General features: G+C 43.5%; 1 protein-coding gene across 2 annotated transcripts in view; it reads left to right on the plus strand.

The window, feature by feature from the left end:
• The first annotated feature begins 8,925 nt into the window (after nt 1–8,925).
• Nucleotides 8,926–18,985, plus strand: part of ddx46 (DEAD (Asp-Glu-Ala-Asp) box polypeptide 46) — a 69,528-nt gene continuing 59,468 nt past the window's right edge. For both annotated transcript variants that reach the window (XM_043703462.2, XM_087995285.1), the window contains exons 1-2: nt 8,926–9,045; nt 15,697–15,888. In XM_043703462.2, coding sequence (XP_043559397.1) covers nt 9,029–9,045; nt 15,697–15,888 — 209 coding nt within the window. In that variant the 5' untranslated portion in view covers nt 8,926–9,028. The remainder of the gene's footprint in view (nt 9,046–15,696; nt 15,889–18,985) is intronic.

The following is an 18,985-nucleotide window of genomic DNA, read 5'->3' on the forward strand; positions in this document are numbered from 1 at the left end:
CCTCATAGCCCTTAATTCCTAGTGTGATCAAAAATTTATCAATCTCTGCCTTGAAGACATTTAATATCCCGGCCTCCACTGCACTCCATGGCAATGAATTCCACAGGCCCACCACTCTCTGGCTGAAGAAATGTTTCCTCATTTCCGTTCTTAATTGACCCCCTTTAATTCTAAAGCTGTGCCCAGGGTCCTAGTCTCCTCACCTAATGGAAACAACTTCCCAGTGTCCACCTTTTCTAAGCCATGCATTATCTTGTAAGTTTCTATTAAATCTCCCCTCAACCTTCTAAAATCTAATGAATACAATCTCAGTATCCTCAGCCGTTCATCATATGTTAGGCCGACCATTCCAGGGAACATCCATCTGAATCTCCGCTGGACACGCTCCAGTGCCAGTATGTCCTTCCTGAGGAGTGGAGCCCAAAATTGGACACAGTATTCTAAATGGGGCCTAACTAGAGCTTTATAAAGTCTCAGAAATACATCACTGTTTTTATATTCCAACCCTCTTGAGATAAATTACAGCATTACATTCACTTTCTTAATCACTGACTCAACCTGCAAGTTTACCTTTAGAGAATCTGGACTAGCACTTCCAGATCCCTTTGTACTTTGGCTTTATGAATTTTCTCACCATTTAGAAAATAGTCCATGCTTGTGTTCTTTTTTCCAAAGTGCAAGACCTCGCATTTGCTCAGGCTGAATTTCATCAGCCATTTCCTGGACCACTCTCCTAAACTGTAAATTTTTCTGTAGCCTCCCCATTTCCTCAGTACTACCTGCCTGTCCACCTAACTTTGTATCATCGGCAAACTTTGCCAGAATGCTCCCAGTACCTTCATCCAGATCATTAATATATAAAGTGAACAGCTGCAGCCCCAACATTGAATCCTGTGGGACACCACTTGTCACCGGCTGCCATTCCAAAAAAGAACCTTTTATCTCAACTCTCTGCCTTCTGCCAGATGCCAGTCCCCAATCCATGTTAGTAGCACATCTTGAACACCATGACCCCTCACCTTTTTCAGTAGCCTCCCATGAGGCACCTAATCAAAGGCCTTTTGGAAGTCTAGATAGATAACATCCTCTGGGTTTCCCTGGTCTAATCTATTTGTTACCGCTTCAAAGAATTCTAACAGGTTTGTCAGGCATGACCTCCCCTTACTAAACCCATGCTGACTTGTTCTCATCTGACCTTGCACTTCCAAGAATTTAAAAATCTCATCCTTAAGGATGGATTCTAAAATTTTACCAACAACTGAAGTTATGCTAATTGGCCTATAATTTTCCATCTTTTGTCTTGATCCTTTCTTGAACAAGGGGTTACAACAGTGATTTTCCAATCATCTGGGACTTTCCCTGACTCCAGTGACTTTTGAAAGATTACAACCAACGCCTCCGCTATTTCCTCAGCCGCTTCTCTCAGAACTCTAGGATGTAGCCCATCGGGGCCAGGAGATTTATCAATTTTTAGCTTTTCTAGCACTTTCTCTTTTGTAATGTCTACCATACTCAACTCTGTCCCCTGACTCTCCTAAATTGTTGAGATATTACTCATGTCTTCCACTGTGAAGACTGATGCAAAGTATTTATTAAGTTCTTCAACTATTTCCTTATCTCCCAGCACTAGCCTTCCTGCATCTACTTTTGCCTCTTGTTTGTTTCTTATGTATTAAAAGAAACTTTTTCATTTCTAATATTACTGGCTGGCCTACCTTCATATTTGATCCTCTCCTTCTTTATTTCTCTCCTTATTATCCTCTATTTATTTTCGTAATCTTCCCAATCTTCTGATTTCCCAGTGCTCTTGGCCACTTTATAGGCTCGCTCTTTTTCTTTGATACATTTCCTGATGTCCTTTATCAGCCACGGCTGTCTAATCTCGGCTCCTACCCCCGATAATCTTTCTCTTCTTTGGAATGAACCTCTGTACTGTGTCCTCAATTACACCCAGAAATTTGTGCCATTGTTGCTCTACTGTCTTCGCCAGTAGGCTCTGCTTCCAGTCGATTTTCATGAGTTCCTGTCTCATGCCCCTGCAATTACCTTTACTTAACTGTAACACCATTACATCCAATTTTGCCTTCTCTCTTTCAAACTGCAGACTGAACTCTACCATGTTATGATCGCTGCCTCCTAAGTGTTCTCTTACTTTAACGTCTTTTATAAAGTCTGGCTCGTTACATAACACTAAGTCCAGAATAGCCTGCTCCCCTGTGGGCTCCATCACAAGCTGTTCCAAAAAGCCATCCTGTAAGCATTCCATGAATTCCTTTTCTTTGGATCCACCGGCAACATTATTCACCCAGTCCACCTGCATATTGAAGTCTCCTATGATCACAGTGACGTTGTCTTTCTGACATGCCCTATCTATTTCCTGGTACGTCTTGCACCCCTGGTCTTGAACACTGTTAGGAGATCTGTACATAGCTCCCATTATGGATTTTTTGCTTTTGTGGTTCCTTAACTCCACCCACACAGACTCCATATCTTCTGACCCAATGTCATTCAGTGCCATAGATTTAATTTCATTCTTAACTAACAAGGCAACCCTGCCCCCTCTGCCCACCTCCCTGTCTTTTCAATAAGTTGTAAATCCTTGGATGTTTAACTGCCAGTCCTGAAGCCCCTGCAACCAAGTCTCTGTGATGCCTATCCCATTATAGTCATTCACGATGAGTTGTGCCGTTAATTCATCTACTTTGTTATAAATATTACGAGCATTCAGGTAAAGTGCCTTAATGCTAATTTTCTTATCCTCATGATTTCCAACATCTCTAGTAATATGTCCTAAGCTATCCTTTCGTTTTGCTTCATTCTTAGTCTGCTTTGAACTTAAACCCCACACACATGGTAACCTGCTGCTTATCTTTCTACTTGACTCCTTGCTCCCTATTGCTTTCCCTTTCCCTTCCCCCCGACTCACAAGTTTAAAGCCCTAGTGACCACCCTAATTACCCTTTTTGTTAGATCACTGGTTCCAGATCGGTTCAGTTGGAGACCGTCCCATCAGTAAAGATCCCCCCGGTTCCAAAACTGATGCCAATGTCCCATGAAATGGAATCCCTCTTTCCCACACCAATCTCTTAGCCACGTGTTTACTTCCTAATTTTCTTATCCCTATGTCAATTAGCACGTGGCTCGGGCAGTAGTCCAGAGATTATGACCCTTGAGGAACTGTTCTTCAATTTCCTTCCTCGTGCTTGATAATCCCAAATCAGGTCCTCCTTCCCAGCCTTGCCAATGTTGTTAATGCCACCGTGGACCGCAACAACTGGATCTTCTCCCTCCCACTTCAATATTCTTTCAAGCCAGTTGGAGATGTCCTGCAACCTGGCACCGGGCAGGCAACACACCATCCAGGACCCCTGATCTGGCTTGCAAAGGATACTATCTGTCCCGCTATTTATAGCCGCTGCCCAAATATATACCCAGCAGCCCTCTGCTCTTCACTGTGACCTCTTCCTCTGCTGCTCCTTTAAAAACGGTTCTCACGGTCTCCCTTCCCAGCAGCACTCAATTTTCTCCACCCTCTCTCCTCACCGCTCTTTAAAAATGGAGGCCCGACTCCCGAGGTAAGTCCCTTTTTAAGGGGGAAAACTTATCCTTCCCGGCAGCCCTCTGCCCCCTCTCCTCACTGTTCTGTAAAAACAAACGTTTTTGCCTCCCTCCCCTTTTTGAATGATAGTGTCACATTGGCAGTTTTCCAATTCTCTGGTACTTCTCCAGAATCCCAGGCTTTTTTGAAAACTACAAATAATGCATCCGCTAAATCTGCAGCTACTTTTTTAGGATCCTAAAATGCAAGCCAGCAGGGCCAGGTACGTAGCTACCTTTAGACCCATTAGCTCCATTAGCAAGAATTTACTAAAATAATTCTGAATATAATTATTGCCTTGTTTTTGCTTTCTACTTCTGCCTTTAATTAGAATAAAGCAGCATATTCAGTCTCCTCTGAAAATTGAAGAACACAGACACAGACATACAAGTGCAGCATGTGCATCCCTCTGCAAAAACACCAGTGCATTAATCATGGGAAATAGACAAGCTGTCAAGTTTAGTAATCCCCTCTAGGGCCCATTGTCTGGCGATCTTAGTGACCACTTTGGCCAGGCTCAGGTGCAGACCCCAATTTGCCCACCCCTCTCTATATTGGGTGACCAAAGCTTAGGAGAGGGGGGGCTGATGTGCAGCCAAAAAAAATCCTTCAATGAAGGACCACTGAAGTGTTCTCCGACTGGGAGGAAGCACTCCTGTCTGTTTATTGTTCTGCGGTGTCCATTCATCTGTTGCAGTAGCCTCTGTTTGGTCTCGCCAATGTGCCATGCCTCAGGCCATCCTCGCCTTCAGCTATGAGATAGGCAACATTAGCTGAGTCGCATAGTACCTGCCATGCATATGGTGGGTGGTGTTCTCATGCGTAATAGTGGTCAGTGTCGACATTCTGACACATCTTGCAGCGTTACCGTGACAAGGTTATATGGTGTTGTCCTGAAAGTTGGGCAGTTTGCTACAAACAATGATCTGTTTGAGGTTGGTGGCTGTTTAAAGGCAAGAAGTGGAGGTATGAGGAAGGACTTGGCGAGGTGCTCAAACTCGTTGATAATGTGTTGCAGGCTGAAAATAACATGGTGTAGTATTTTGGCTCCTGGGAAGTACTGGACAACAGAGGGTACCCTGTCAGTTGCAGCTCGCGTCTGTCTCCTGAGGAGGTTGTTATGGTTCCTCACTGTGGCACATCGGAACTGGCGGTCGATCAGTTGAGCATCATACCCCGTTCTTATGAGGGAATCCCTGAGTACTTCCAAGTAACTGTCACGTTCCCCCTCATCTGAACAGATCCTGTGTATGCAAATGTTTTGAGTGGAAGCTGGAGAAGTGTAGCATCGTGAGGTTATCTGTGGTTTTGCGGGAGAGTGAGGTGCCCATCTTTGATGGAGATACGTGTGTCCAAGAATGAGAAGTAGTCCATGGTGAGTTTGATGGTGGGATGAAACTGTAGTTTTTCAGTGACTCCTCGCCATGGGTCCAGAGGAAGAAAATGTCATCAATATACCTGGTGTATAGTGTTGGTTGGAGGTCCTGCATAGAGAAGAGGTTTTGTTCGAACCTATGCATGAAAATGTTGGCATAATAGGGTGCAAATTTGGTCCCATGGCTGTTCCATGTGTCTGGATGAAGAGCTGGTTGTCAAAGGTGAAGACATTGTGATCGAGGATAAAGCGGATGAGTTGTAGGATGGTGCCCTGAGATTGGCAGTTGTTGGTGTTGAGTACTGAGGCTGTTGCCGCGATGCCGTCATTGTGGGGGCTCCATTGTGACGAGGAATGTTCCCCCTTCAACTGGTCCGTGGGTGCTGAGTTTCTGTAAGAAATCTGTAGTGTTACAATGGGTTTCAAGATGCCTTCGATGTAGCCAGAGAGGTTCTCATACAGAGTCCCATTGCCTGATACAATGGGATGTCCTGGTGTGTTGGCTTTGTGTATCTTTGGAAGGCAGTAGAAATTGCCTATGTGAGAAGTACGTGGGATGAGTGTGCGAAGGGAATTCTGAAGAACTGGGTCCAAAATCCTGGTCAATGTGTTCAGTTCACGGGTGTGCTGTTTGGTTGGATTGGCTGGTAGATGCCTGTAGTGTTCTTGGTTGTTCAGTTGTTGGGAACACTTCCTTGCAGTAATCTGTTCTTTTCTGAATGACGATGGCTCCTCCTTTATCTGCTGATTTGATGACTATGTTGTGATTGATTTTGAGAGCATGGATGGCATTGCTTTGTGATCGGGTGATGTTCTGCTCTACCTTCTGTACCCTCACAGACTTAAATCCCTTCACACTCACACACATACAGACACTCTCTCACAAACATTCATACCCCCCCCCCCCGCCCACACACACACACACACATGCACACATACACATATAAGTTTGTGGGGTGAATTTGTACTTGCAGAATTTAATTTTACTTCGCTCAAAAACTGCATGAATCCATGTCAGATTCTGTAAATCAATTTTGTAGATTAGAATCAGTCTGACCATTGTGGCACAGGCAGCCTCACAGGGAGCTAACACCTTCAATACATTGAAGTGCACTTGAGAATGTAACTTTTTTAAAAATTCTGCAATTTACATATGAAAGAAATGAAACCAACATGGTCATTCTAAAAGATGACAGACTTAACAAACAATTCAAATATTTTTCAATATATAATTTCAGTTACATCACGCTGTAAACTTTTGCTATAAATTCTGTGTCTTACAATCTTATTCTCCACAATCACCTGATGAAGCAACAGTGCTCTGAAAGCCAGTACTTCCAAATAAACCTGTTGGACTATAACCTGGTGTTGTGTGATTTTTAACTTAGCATTAACCATCTAACCATGTATTGCACAGGATTTCTGCTTGTCACACATTACACATTACATACTGAACACTTTAACTCCTCCTCCCACTCCACCAAGGACATGCAGGTCCTTGGCCTCCTCCATTGCCAGACCATGGCAACACAACGCCTGGAGGAAGAGTGCCTCATCTTCCGCCTAGGAACCCTCCAACCATAAGGGATGAATGCAGATTTCTCCAGCTTCCTCAATTCCCCTCTCCCCACCTTATCTCAGTCCCAACCCTCATACTCAGCACCGCCTTCTTGACCTGCAATCTTCTTCCCGACCTCTCCGCCCCCACCCCCTCTCCAGCCTATCACCCTCACCTTAACCTCCTTCCACCTATCACATTCCCACCGCCCTTCCCCCAAGTCCCTCCTCCCTACCTTTTATCTTAGTCTGCTTGGCACACCTTCGTCATTCCTGAAGAAGGGCTTATGCCCGAAACGTCAATTCTCCTGCTCCTTGGATGCTGCCTGACCTGCTGCGCTTTTCCAGCAACACATTTTTCAGCAGTGTCACACATTACAAGCCAAGTTTCTATAGAATATTTTCTACATCTTTATATCTTTATTAATATAACTAACAACTAAATTTAATTCCCATTTATTGCTGTTCTTCACAAATCACCTTTCTCCCTCTTCTGATCAGCTTGCCCATCTCAAAGTATTTCCTCCTGCACTGGCAACTCATCTTCTAACCAGTTTCTCCTCCCTTCAAATCTACCTGGCACTTTCTGTCTTTCCATCTAATCCTCACCCTTTCCCTCCATCCCTAGATATTTTCTCTCTCTCCATCATCAGCTATACTTCCTCTCACCTTCCCCATTCATTTTCCTGTCCTTTTTTCTTTTCTCTAAACCTCACACATTTATCTCTTTCCAAACTGTCCTCCTATTCACCTTCCCCCAAATTCACCTCCTAATCCCTAACATTTCTCTGTCACACCTTCTAGCCATTCCTGTTTCTCTTTCATCCCTCCTGTTCATTTTCATCCCCTCCACATCCATGTTCTTTCCCTTTGCATTTGCCTTTACATCCTTCCTGAGTTACTTTGTCCCTTCCTAATATATATTCACATTTTCTCTTCATCCTCCCCCGTTCATTTTCACCACCTCAACATTCACCTTCATTCCCCATCCATCTTCACACCATTTATCATCATTTCCGCCTCATTTCTTTTTCCATTCTTCTTCAACCAGTGTCTCTTCATTGTCCATTTTTCATCATTTTTTTTCCAACTGTTACCTCTACATGGCAGTTTAATTTCACCAAGGCACATAGTCCATGTGTGATTCAAAACTCCATAATAAGATCTTTTTTACTGATTTAAATTAATCAGGTTTCTATCTCAGATGCAGTATCAAAACAACAGTTCTCTAAAGCAAGCACAGAAACTGCTGGAGAAACTCAACAGGTCTGATAGAATCTGCGGAGACAAAAACAATTATCATTTCAAGTTTGGCATGTTTCTGCTTTAGAACTGAAAGATGCTGTAAAATAAGTTTCTTTTCATATTTTTGTCAGAGGTAGAGGAGTACCAAGAAGGCAGATCGTGCAGTGGCACAGTGTAAAAGACAAAGGGGTTGTTAATAGTGGTGGAAAAGAAAAATGGGCTGTAAAATGGGTATAAATTAAGGTGTGAAAGGGAATGAATTAGTCCTCTCAAAATGAGATGTTGTTCCTTGAGGTTGTAACCAAAAGAGAAAATGCTGGAAAATCTCAGCAGGTCTGGCAGCATCTGTAAAGAGAGAAAAGAGCTGACGTTTCGAATCTAACTGTCCCTTTGTCTTTGAGGTTGTGTTGTGCTTCATTGGACAAAAATATCAGCAAGCCCAGGACAAAAATATCAGCACAAGGGACAAGTGTTTTGTTTTAAATTGAAGTAATTGAGATGTCAGGATCACTCCTTTGGAAAACAGAGGTATTCCACAAAATGATCCCCACATCTGTGTTTTGTTTGGTCAATGTAAAGGAGATTGCATTTTGAGCAGCAACTGCATACCAGATTGAAAGCAAGTGAAATAATGCTTCACTTGGAAGATGTTTCTTGGACAGTGAGGAGGGGAAAGGTGAATAAGCAAGTATTATACCTCCTGTGATTGCATGAGAGGTACCATGGGGAATGAGAAAGCATTTGGAATGATGTAGGATTGGACAGGGTACAATGGAAGGAACTGTTCCTGTGGAATGCTGACAGTGGAACAGTGACATGAGTTCAGCAGTCACATCCTGCTGGAGGTGACAGAAATGGAATAGGCAATCCTTCGAATGCGGTGACCAGCAAGATGGAAATCAACAACAAGTAGAATCCTATTATTGTTTTGGGAAAGATAATAAGGGCTGAAAGCAGATGTATGGAATATGGGTCAGACATGAATGAGGGCCCTGTCGCCACTTTAAAAGCTGTATATAAATACAGTAGTTGTTATTGTTGATATATAACAATATATAATGTACAATAATGCCAATTGTGTCCCCTGTGTCTCAATGAATGATGGAGCGACATTTGAGTCCTCCGGCCGGCCGGTGGCGCTGTTGCTGGAAGTCGAATGGCTTCTACTTTCTTCTTGGCGCCGTGCGCTCCTTCTTCATCGTATTGTGGCGAAGGTGGAGAGTCGCTGCTTTCGTTCTTTGTAACCGAGCGAAATGGGCAGAGAGTCCAGGTACTGATTAATTTGTTTCTTGCTGCGGGTGCTTAGTAGCGGAGAGAACAGTCCGACAGGCGTTAGCGAGTGGCAGGGCGAAAGGTGGCTTAATGGAGTAGGCCTCAGGCCCAGCCGCAGAGCTCCCTGCATCGATTTATCATCCCCTTCTGCTTTAGGATACCTTTCCCAACGGCACTCTCTAGCAGAATATAAACCCTTGGAATATGTTTTTTCTGATTATTGCACTTGTGTCCATTCGTGTCTGGGGTTTGGTATCCAGGAGAATATTTATGCCTGTATGTTTGCCACCTGTTGTTGTGGCAAGGGAGCCCCAGGTTCCTGATGGGGCCTGAGCAAGTTGGGCCGGGGGAATGGACAATTGTAATTTAATTTGCAGTCTCCGAGTTTAAGGGCAAATGTGGCAAGACTTCTGTATCATAGGTGATTGTGTGTAATTATAGAGTCATAGAGATGTACAGCACCGAAGCAGGCCTTTGGTCCAACCCGTCCAAGACAACCAGATATCCTAAATTAATATAGTACCATTTGACTCATATCCTTCTAAGCCCTTCTTGTTCATATAACCAGTCAGGTGCCTTTTAAATGTTGTAATTGGACCAGCCTTCATCCCGAGTCCTGAAGAAGGTTTACACCTGAAACATTGACTTCTGCACCTCCTGATGCTTCCTGGCTTGCTGTGTTCTTCCAGCCTCCAGCTGTCTACTTTGGATTCTAGCATCTGCAGTTTTTTTTTGTCTCACCACCTCCTGGATAGCAGTAACAGGATAGGTCAGAGTCGTCATGGATTTATGAAGGGGAAATCATGCTTGACTAATCTTCTGGAGTTTTTTGAGGATGTAACTCTGAAGATGGACAAGGGAGATCCAGTGGATGTAGTATACCTGGATTTTCAGAAAGCCTTTGATAAAGTCCCACTATGAGGTTAGTGAGCAAAATTAGGGCACATGGTATAAGGGGCAAAATACTGACAAATTGGTTGATTGAAAATTGGTTGGCTGACAGCAAACAGAGTAGTGATAAATGGTTCCCTTTCGGAATGGCACGCAGTGACTAGTGGTGTGCCGCAGGGATCAGTGCTGGGACCGCAGCTTTTTACAACGTACATTAATGATATAGATGAAGGTATTAAAAGTAATATTAGCAAATTTGCTGATGACACAAAGCTGGGTGGCAGGGTGAAATGTGAGGAGGATGATAGGAGAATACAAGGTGACCTGGACAGGCTAGGTGAGTGGACGGAGGCATGGCACATGCAGTTTAATGTGTGGTTATCCACTTTGGCAAGAACAGGAAGGCAGATTACTACATAAATGGAGTCAAGTTAGGTAAAGGGGCAGTACAACGCAATCTAGGTGTTCTTGTACATCAGTCAATGAAAGCAAGCATGCAGGTACAGCTGGCAGTGAAAAAAGCTAATAGCATGCTGGCCTTCATAACAAGAGGAATTGAGTATAGAAGCAAAGAGATCCCCTTCTGCAGCTGTACAGGGCCCTGGTGAGACCGCACTTGGAATATTATGCACAGTTTTGGTCTCCAAATTTGAGGAAAGACATTCTGGCTATCTAGGGAGTGCAGTGTAGGTTCACGAGGTCAATTCCCGGAATGGCGGCACAATCTTAGGCTGAAAGATTGGAGCGACTGGGCTTGTATACGCTTAGTCTAGAAGGCTGAGAGAGGGTCTGATTGAGACGTATAAGATTATTAAAGGATTGGACACTCTGGAGGCAGGAAGCATGTTTCCGCTGATGGATGAGTCCTGAGCTAGAGGGCACAGTTTAAAAGTAAGGGGTAGGCCACTTAGAACAGAGCTGAGGAGAAACGTCTTCACCCAGAGAGTGGTGGGTGTATGGAATGCTCTGCCCCAGAAGGCATTGGAGGCCAAGTCTCTGGATACTTTCAAGGAAGAGTCAAATAGAGCTCATAAGGACAGTGGAATCAAGGGTTATGGGGATAAGGCAGGAACAGGATACTGATTGAGGATGATCAATCATAATCATAATGAATGGTGGTGTTGGCTCGAAGGGCAGAATGGCCTACTCCTGCACCTATTCTCTATTGTCTCCTCTGGTAGTCCATTCCATATAAACAGCACCTTCTGCATGAAAAAGTTGCCCCTTAGGTCCCTATGAAATCTTTACCCATTCATCTTCAATCCATGCCCTCTACTTTTGGCATCACCCAGCCTGGGGAAGAGATCTTGGCTATTCACCCTATTCATACCCCTCATGATTTTATAAACCTCTAAGGTCAACCCTCCACCTCTGACACTCCAGGAAAACAGCCCCAGCCTAATCAGCCTCCCTGCAGCTCAAACCCTCCAATCTTGGCAATCCAGCACATTCTCCCCGTGTCTGTGTGGGTTTTTTCTGGGTGCTCCACTTTCCTCCCACAGTCTAAAGATGTGCAGGTCAGGTGAATTGGCCATGCTAAATTGCCCATAGTGCTGAGGTGCATTAGTCAGAGGGAAATGGGTCTGGGTGGGTTACTCTTCGGAGGGTCAGTGTGGACTTGTTGGGCAGAAGGGCCTGTTTCAACACTGTAGCTAATCTAATCTAATCTAATCTAATCAAATCAAATCAAACATCCTTGTAAATCTTTTCTGCACCCTTTCAGAAGGGAGACCAGAATTGAATAGTATTCTAAAAGTGGCTTAATCAATGTTCTGTGCATCCGCAAAATGACATCCCCACTCTTATATTCTATGCATTAACCAATAAGCGCAAGCATACCATATGCTTTCTTCACTATCCTGTCTACCTGTGACTCCACTTTCAAGGAATTATGAACTTGTTTGGATACACCCTCAAAGTCTTGACCTGATTTGCATTGCGTCTCTTGTTTATCGAAATTAAACTCCATCGGCCAATTTGAGCAAGGTCCCATTGTACTCTGACAAAATCACCTTCATTGTTCACTGCACCATCAATTCTGGTGTCCTCTGCAAACTTAATAGCCATTCCTCCTGTGTTCACATCCAAATCATTTTAATAAAGAACGAAACAAAGTTAAATGTGCTAACTTCTGCATGAGATGTTAAGCTGAAAACTATCCTGCTGTCCTGAGCAGAAGAGCACAGGGAATTAACCCTAATGTCATGGTTGGTATTTATTGTGCAACCCAAAGCATAGAGCAATGTGGCAGTGACATCATTTTGCCTAGGTGAGGGTTTGCTGTACACAAACTGGCTGCTGTGTTTTTTAATGTTCACTCATGGGACATGGGCATCATTGGCTAGCCAGCTTGCGATTGTGGTGGTGAGCTGTCTTCTTAAACCATTGCAGTCACATGCTGTCACTGACCCACAATACTGTGAGGGAGGGAATTCCAGGATTTTGCTCCAGTGACAGTGAAGGAATGGCTGTGTATTTTCAAGTCAGGATGGTGATGAGTGGCATGGAGGGGAACTTGCAGCTAGTGGTGTTCCCATGTATTCTTGATGAAGGGCTTTTGCCTGAAACGTCGATTTTCCTGCTCGTCGGATGCTACCTGACCTGCTGTGCTTTTCCAGCACCACTCTAATCGAGACGCTTATTTATGTGGTGCCAATCAAGCTTTGTCCTTGATGGCATCAAGCTTCTTGAGAGGTTTTGGAGCTGCATCCATCCAGGCAAGTGGAGAGCATTCCATCACACTCCTGACTAATGCCTTGTAGATGATGGACAGGCTTTGAGGAGTAAAGAGATGAGTTACCTGCCACAGTACTCCCAGCCTCTGAGCTGCTTTTGTAGCCACTGTGTTTATGTGACGAGTCCAGTTGGGTTTCTGGTCAATGGTAACCCCAAGGATGTTGATAGTGGGGTATTCAGTGATGGTAACACCATGGAATGTCAACGGGCAGTAGTCAAATTGTCTCGTATTGGAGATGGGTTGAGTTTCGCCAGCATCTTCTGTGTTTGTTTTTGAGAAGAGTTGTTTTGAGACAAATTTGCTTAGTGTAATTGGGTAAAAGTGACCTCTTAGTGGCGTTTTTATTCACACTTGGACTGTGTGCCTTGGTAAAATTAAATTGCAAGATTTGGTGACAGTCGGGAAAGAAAGGATTAAAAAATGGAGGGGGAAGGGATAATGTGTTTCCTACACTATACCGATGACTGTATCTTGGCTTTGATTGGCTTGGAGGCTGCTGAAATGTTCTCTGATTTTTACATTGTGGAATATATGTATGCAAGTTTTTTTCCTTTGTCTTTCTTTCCAAGGGCAAAACAAAACTGCTAAGGCCCATTGTGTAGGATTGCCCCAGAGTTGAAAAGAGGATGAAAATTAAACAGCAATAATTAGATGCTGTGTTCAAAGAGAAGATTTGGAAGGGGAAGCAGTTCATTTTTGTACCATGTTAACTTCCTGCTGGGATGCTCAGAGTTTACTAATTTATCTTGCTAAATAATAAAGACCGCTATATTTGTATCCAGTTTGTAATCAATAATTTTACTAGTTTTATTCCAAGGTTTTTGTGATTTTGATTCTGTACGATTCTGAAAAGGTGATGTATGCATATTATATAGAAGACATTCCTTAAATTGAGTTGTTAAAATATGTAGAAAGTAAAGAATACTCAACTGGATGACTATCAACACACATTTGTACTGCGCTTCACGTTTTGTATGAATATCATTCTTCTTAATTAATTAACAATTCACAGTGGTTAATTCTTTGCATTTAACTGAAGTAAGTCCAAAGACTAAAGCAATGTATTTTGATTTTACATTGACTAAAGGGAGTCGCACAGTCTAGATACGTTTCGCTTGATCTACTTTTCTCTCTTTTCATACTTCAACCATAACTTAAGGCTCTCTTCTCCTGTCTTCTGGAGCTAACCTTAGTGCTGCTAGTCCATCGGAATCCACATATCAATTAGACTTTTGTACTTCAACTTCTGAGCTCTGTGATTTGTCCTTTCATGGTCCAGTGCTCCATATGCGCACACGCAGACACGCGCGCACACCCCCCCATTAGTAATTAAATGTCTCTGTAATTCCCCCAAATACTATGATTCATGTGTTGGTGCTTTCAGTACCCAGAGATTGCTATTTTATTCCAGTAATCACAAAAGCAAGACCTGCCTCCCTTTAATAGTACTTTCTTAGTTTAATATATCACTGAGAAAAATGGCAGAAGGAAAGGCTTCTGGTGTGGTGGGCAAGGAGGGGGAGGAATTCTTGTTTCCATTTGGATTTGTTAAAGTCACCTTGTGTCTTATATAGCACAGCGATAGTGTCTGTCTGTGTGTGTCTCTCTCTCTCTCTCTCTGTCTGTCTCTGTCTCTCTCTCTCTCTGTCCGTCTCTGTCTCTCTCTCTCTCTCTCTCTCTCTGTCTGTGTCTCTCTCTCTGTCTGTCTGTCTGTCTGGGCCAGAGGATCTCAGTTCAAGTCCCACTAGTCCTCATGAAGGGCTTTGGCCCGAAACGTCGATTTCAAAGCTCCTTGGATGCGGCCTGAACTGCTGTGCTCTTCCAGCGCCACTAATCCAGAATAATGGGCCTTTATGGTGCAGTAATGTTGTCCTTGCCTTTGGGTTCAAATCCCACCTGTCCTGGATGTAACACATTTCAACAGATTGATTAAGAGAACTGCAGTGGTATCATGCAGCATAATTATTATGGCTCCCACAATTCCCACTTGTCTAAATGACTGGGTATACGAATAGGAAAGGTTTGGAGGGATATGGGCCGGGTGCTGACAGGTGGGTCTAGATTGGGTTGGGATATCTGGTCAGCATGGACGGGTTGGACCGAAGGGTCTGTTTCCATGCTGTACATCTCCATGACTAGATTGGGACCATTGATGAGGCACTTCAGTTATTTGGAGAGGTCCGAGAACTTGAATTTTCCTCCTCAGAAAAGTGTTCTTCCTGCATCTCCATGCCAAACATGATCCAGGAAATCACTGTTTTTTGAGCACTGTTTTTTGAGTACTGTTCCTTTCTCAGTTGGTTTTTCACATGTTTCAGTCCTGATGAGTGACAGGTTAGAAAAAAACTTTGATTTCATGTCTCTTGTTAGTAATTCCTATGACCTAAAATTCTGAGTTTGAGAAGGTGTTGGGAAGAGATTCAATAATGACTTGAAAAAGATGTTGGATAAGTACTGGGAGAAGGAAAATTGTCACAGCAAAGGGAAAAGAGCATTGGCTTGGGTCTCGTTTGATAGCTTCTTCAAATTAATGATAAAGCCAAATAACTTGTGATTCTGTACACTCCCCATTCTATTCCCACTGAAAATGCTGGTGCCAGCTCTTTATGAGCTAGTACATTTTTAGCGATTTGATATAACTGGAGACATTGACCATGACTAATTTATATGGCTGTGCTGGTTTGGGACTACAAAGCTCACAGTAGTGAGTTTAGTTTCCAAAGAATAGTAATGACATATTGGGATTTTATGACCATCAATTGGCATAAGTTTTATATTTTGCTTTTAAAACTGAAATCAAATTATCAGTGACCGGATGGGATTTGAACTCGTTCTTTGGATTAACTATTATGGTACTGTAGACATAGACGAGATTTGTTTGGGGGCGGGGGGGCAGCAAAGACAAAGTTTTGAATTTTAGTTGAAATCTATTTGTCTTTCCTGCAAGGATGACCAAAGTTCCTTTTTTTCTGCAGATCTACTTTGTGAAGGCTGAGGTAAAAATGTTTTATCATTTTTTAGACATTATCGGAAGCGATCTGCATCACGAGGGCGTTCTGGAAGTCGCTCCAGAAGTCGTTCACCTGCTGAGAAGCGGTCCAAACTTGGGGATATTAGAGGTCGCTCACGCAGCCGAGAACGTGATCGGAGAAGGGATCGCTCTCGAAGTCGCGACAGGAGACGGTCAAGATCTCGGGAAAGGAAACGGCTCAGGTGAGGATTTTAGTGCTTTGTAAAATGAGTAAGTGTTTTTGGTTTTTGAGGGGTGGGGGGACCCATATGACCATTATATTAGGCTAAGAGCTAATGTTGTTTGAGAGTCTTGGGTCTCCATATTTTAGATTTGAATGACAACCTAATAATTCAAGTCTAGACATTTTAGAACCCAGAATAATTCAGGGCGGTGATGGCCTAGTGGCTGGACTATCACTACTAGACTATTAATCCAGAAACTCAGCTAATGTACTGGGGATCTGAGTTTGAGTCCCATCATTGCAGATGATTGATCTTGAATTCAATAACAAAATAAAATCTGGAATTAAGAATCTACTGATGACTGTGAAACCATTGTTGATTGTTAGAAAACCTATCTGGTTCACTAATGTCCTTCAGGGAAGGAAAACTTGCCATCCTCACCTGGTGTGGTCCATATGTGACTCCAGACCCATAATAACATGGTTGATTCTCAATTGCTGTCTTAAATAACCTAGCAAGCCGTTCGGTTGTACCAAACACTACAAAAGTCTCAAGGAAACGGAAATGGATAGATCATCTATACATCAGAAAAGACAACGGGAGAAATAGTCCTGTCGACCCTGCAAAGTCCTCCTTTTCTAACATCTGGGGGCTAGTGCCAAAATTGAAAGAGCTGGCTTACAGACTAGTCAAGCAACAGCCTGACATTGTCTGTAAAGTATGATTCTGTAAGTATGACTTTGTTCCAGATACTACCATCACCATAGCTGGGCAGCGTCTGTCCCACCAGCAGGGCACACCCAGCAGCGGTGGTGGCACAGTGGTTTATAATCAGGAGGGAGCTGCCCTGGGAGTCCTGAACATTAATTCCAGACCCATGAAGTCTCATGGCTTCAGGTTAAACATGGTCAAGGAAACATCCCGCTCATTGCCACATACTGTCTCCTCTTTTGGGTGATGAATCAGTACTCCTCCATGTTGAACAACACTTGGAGGAAGCACTGAGGGTGGCAAGGGCACAAAGTGTACTCTGGGTGGGGATTTCAGTGTCCACTACCAAGAGAGACTTGGCAACAATACTTGACTTCATCCTTTCCAATCTGCTGACTGCCATGATAGTATCTGTAAGAGTGACAACCGCACAGTCCTTGTGGAGATGAAGTCCCACCTTCACACTAAGAATAACCTCTATTTTGTTGTGTGGCACTATCATTGTTCTACAGTATTAGTTAGTAGATTTATTAATATTAGTATTAGTTATTCACTTCATACAGACCTAATAACTCAAGACTGGGCATCCATGAGGTACTGTGGGCCACTCCTGCACAATCCACAGCATCATACTTCAGCTTATACTCCTCTCAGCCATTACTGTCAAGCCAGGGGATCAACCTTGGTTCAATGGAGAATGCAGGTGGGCATGCCAGGAACAGCACCAGGCATATCTGAAGATGAGGTGTCACCTGGTGAAGCTACCAAATAGCACTACCTGCATGCCAAACACCATAAAGCAGCAATTGAAAGAGCTAAACGATCGCACAATCAACAGATCCGATCTACACTCTGCAGTCTTTTCACATCCAGTTGTGAATGTTAGTGGATAATTAAACGACTCACTGGAGAAGGAGGCTCCACAAGTATCCCCATCCACATGATGGAAGAGCCTGGCACACCAGTGCAAAAGTTAAGGCAAAACCATTCACAGCAATCTTCAGCCAGAAGTGCTGAGTGGATGATTAATCTCGGTCTCCTGCAGTCATCCCCAACGTTAGAGAAACCAGTCTTCAACCAATTCGATTCACTCCATGTGATATCCAGAAACGGTTGGAGGCATTGGATACTGCAAAGGCTATGGGTTCTGACAGCATTAGTACTGAAAACTTGTGCACCAGAACTTGCTACTTCCCGAGCCAAGCTATTCCAGTACAGTTACAACACTGGTATCTACCTGACAATGTGGAAAATTACCCAGATTTGTCCTGGACATAAAACGCAGGGCACATTCAACCCAGTCAATTACTCTCGATCACCACGTAAAGTGGTGGAAGATGTCATCAATAGTGCTATCAAGCTGCACACACTCAGCAATAACCTGTTTAGTAATGCCTAGTTTGGGTTTCGCCAGGGCCACTGAGCTCCTGATCTCATAATAGCCTTAGTTCAAACATGAACAAAAGAACTCAATTCCAGAGGTGAGGTGAGATTGATAGCCCTTGACATCAAAGTTGCATTTGACAGTGTGGCATCAAGAAGCCCTAGCAGAACTGGAATCAATAGGTACCAGAGGGCAAACTCTCTGCTTGTTGGAGTCATACTCGGCACATAGGAAGGTGGTTACAGTTGTTGGAGATCAGTCATCTCAGCTGCGGGACATCTCTGCAGGAGTTCCTCAAGGTAACATGGTAAGCCCAACCATCTTCAGCTGCTTAATGTATCTAATGAACTGGCCCAACAGCTTCCTGTGAGAGATAATCCCACAGGTTCACAACTTTTTGAGTGAAGAAATTCTTTGTCTCAGTCCTGAATGGCTACTCTCTTATTCTTAGTTTGTGACCTCTAGTTCTGGGCTTTCCCAACATTGGGGACATTCTCCCTACATCTAACCTGTTCAGTTCCATCAGGATTTTATATGGTTTATGAAATCCCCCCTCATTCTTCTAAATTTCAGCATGTACAAGCCCAGTCAATCCAGTATTTGCTCATATCAGTCCTGCCATTCCAAGAATCAGTCTGGTGAACCTTTTCCGATAAGATAATCTAAACACTGCCCCTTGACGTTCAGTGTTACATTCACAAAATCCCACACTGTCAAAATCTTGGGAATTACTATTGACGAGAAACTCAGCTGGAGTTGCCATATAAATACAGGGGCTACAAGAGCAGGTCAGAGTTTAGGAGTGCTGCAGTGAGTAACTCATCTCCTGACTCCTCAAAGCCTCTCCATCATCTTCAAGACACACATCATGAGTGTGATGGAATAGTGTCTACTTGACTGGATAGGTTCTGCTTCAACAACATTCAAGAAGCTTGACGCTGCTCAGATCAAAGCAGTGCACTTGATTGGCACTACCACAAACATCCACTCGCTCCATCACCAACACTCTGTTGCAGATAG

This window comes from Chiloscyllium plagiosum, unplaced genomic scaffold (genome assembly GCF_037043375.1).
Source record: "Chiloscyllium plagiosum isolate Xiang-an unplaced genomic scaffold, Cpla_swu_hap1 HiC_scaffold_16, whole genome shotgun sequence".
Lineage (NCBI taxonomy): Eukaryota > Metazoa > Chordata > Chondrichthyes > Orectolobiformes > Hemiscylliidae > Chiloscyllium > Chiloscyllium plagiosum.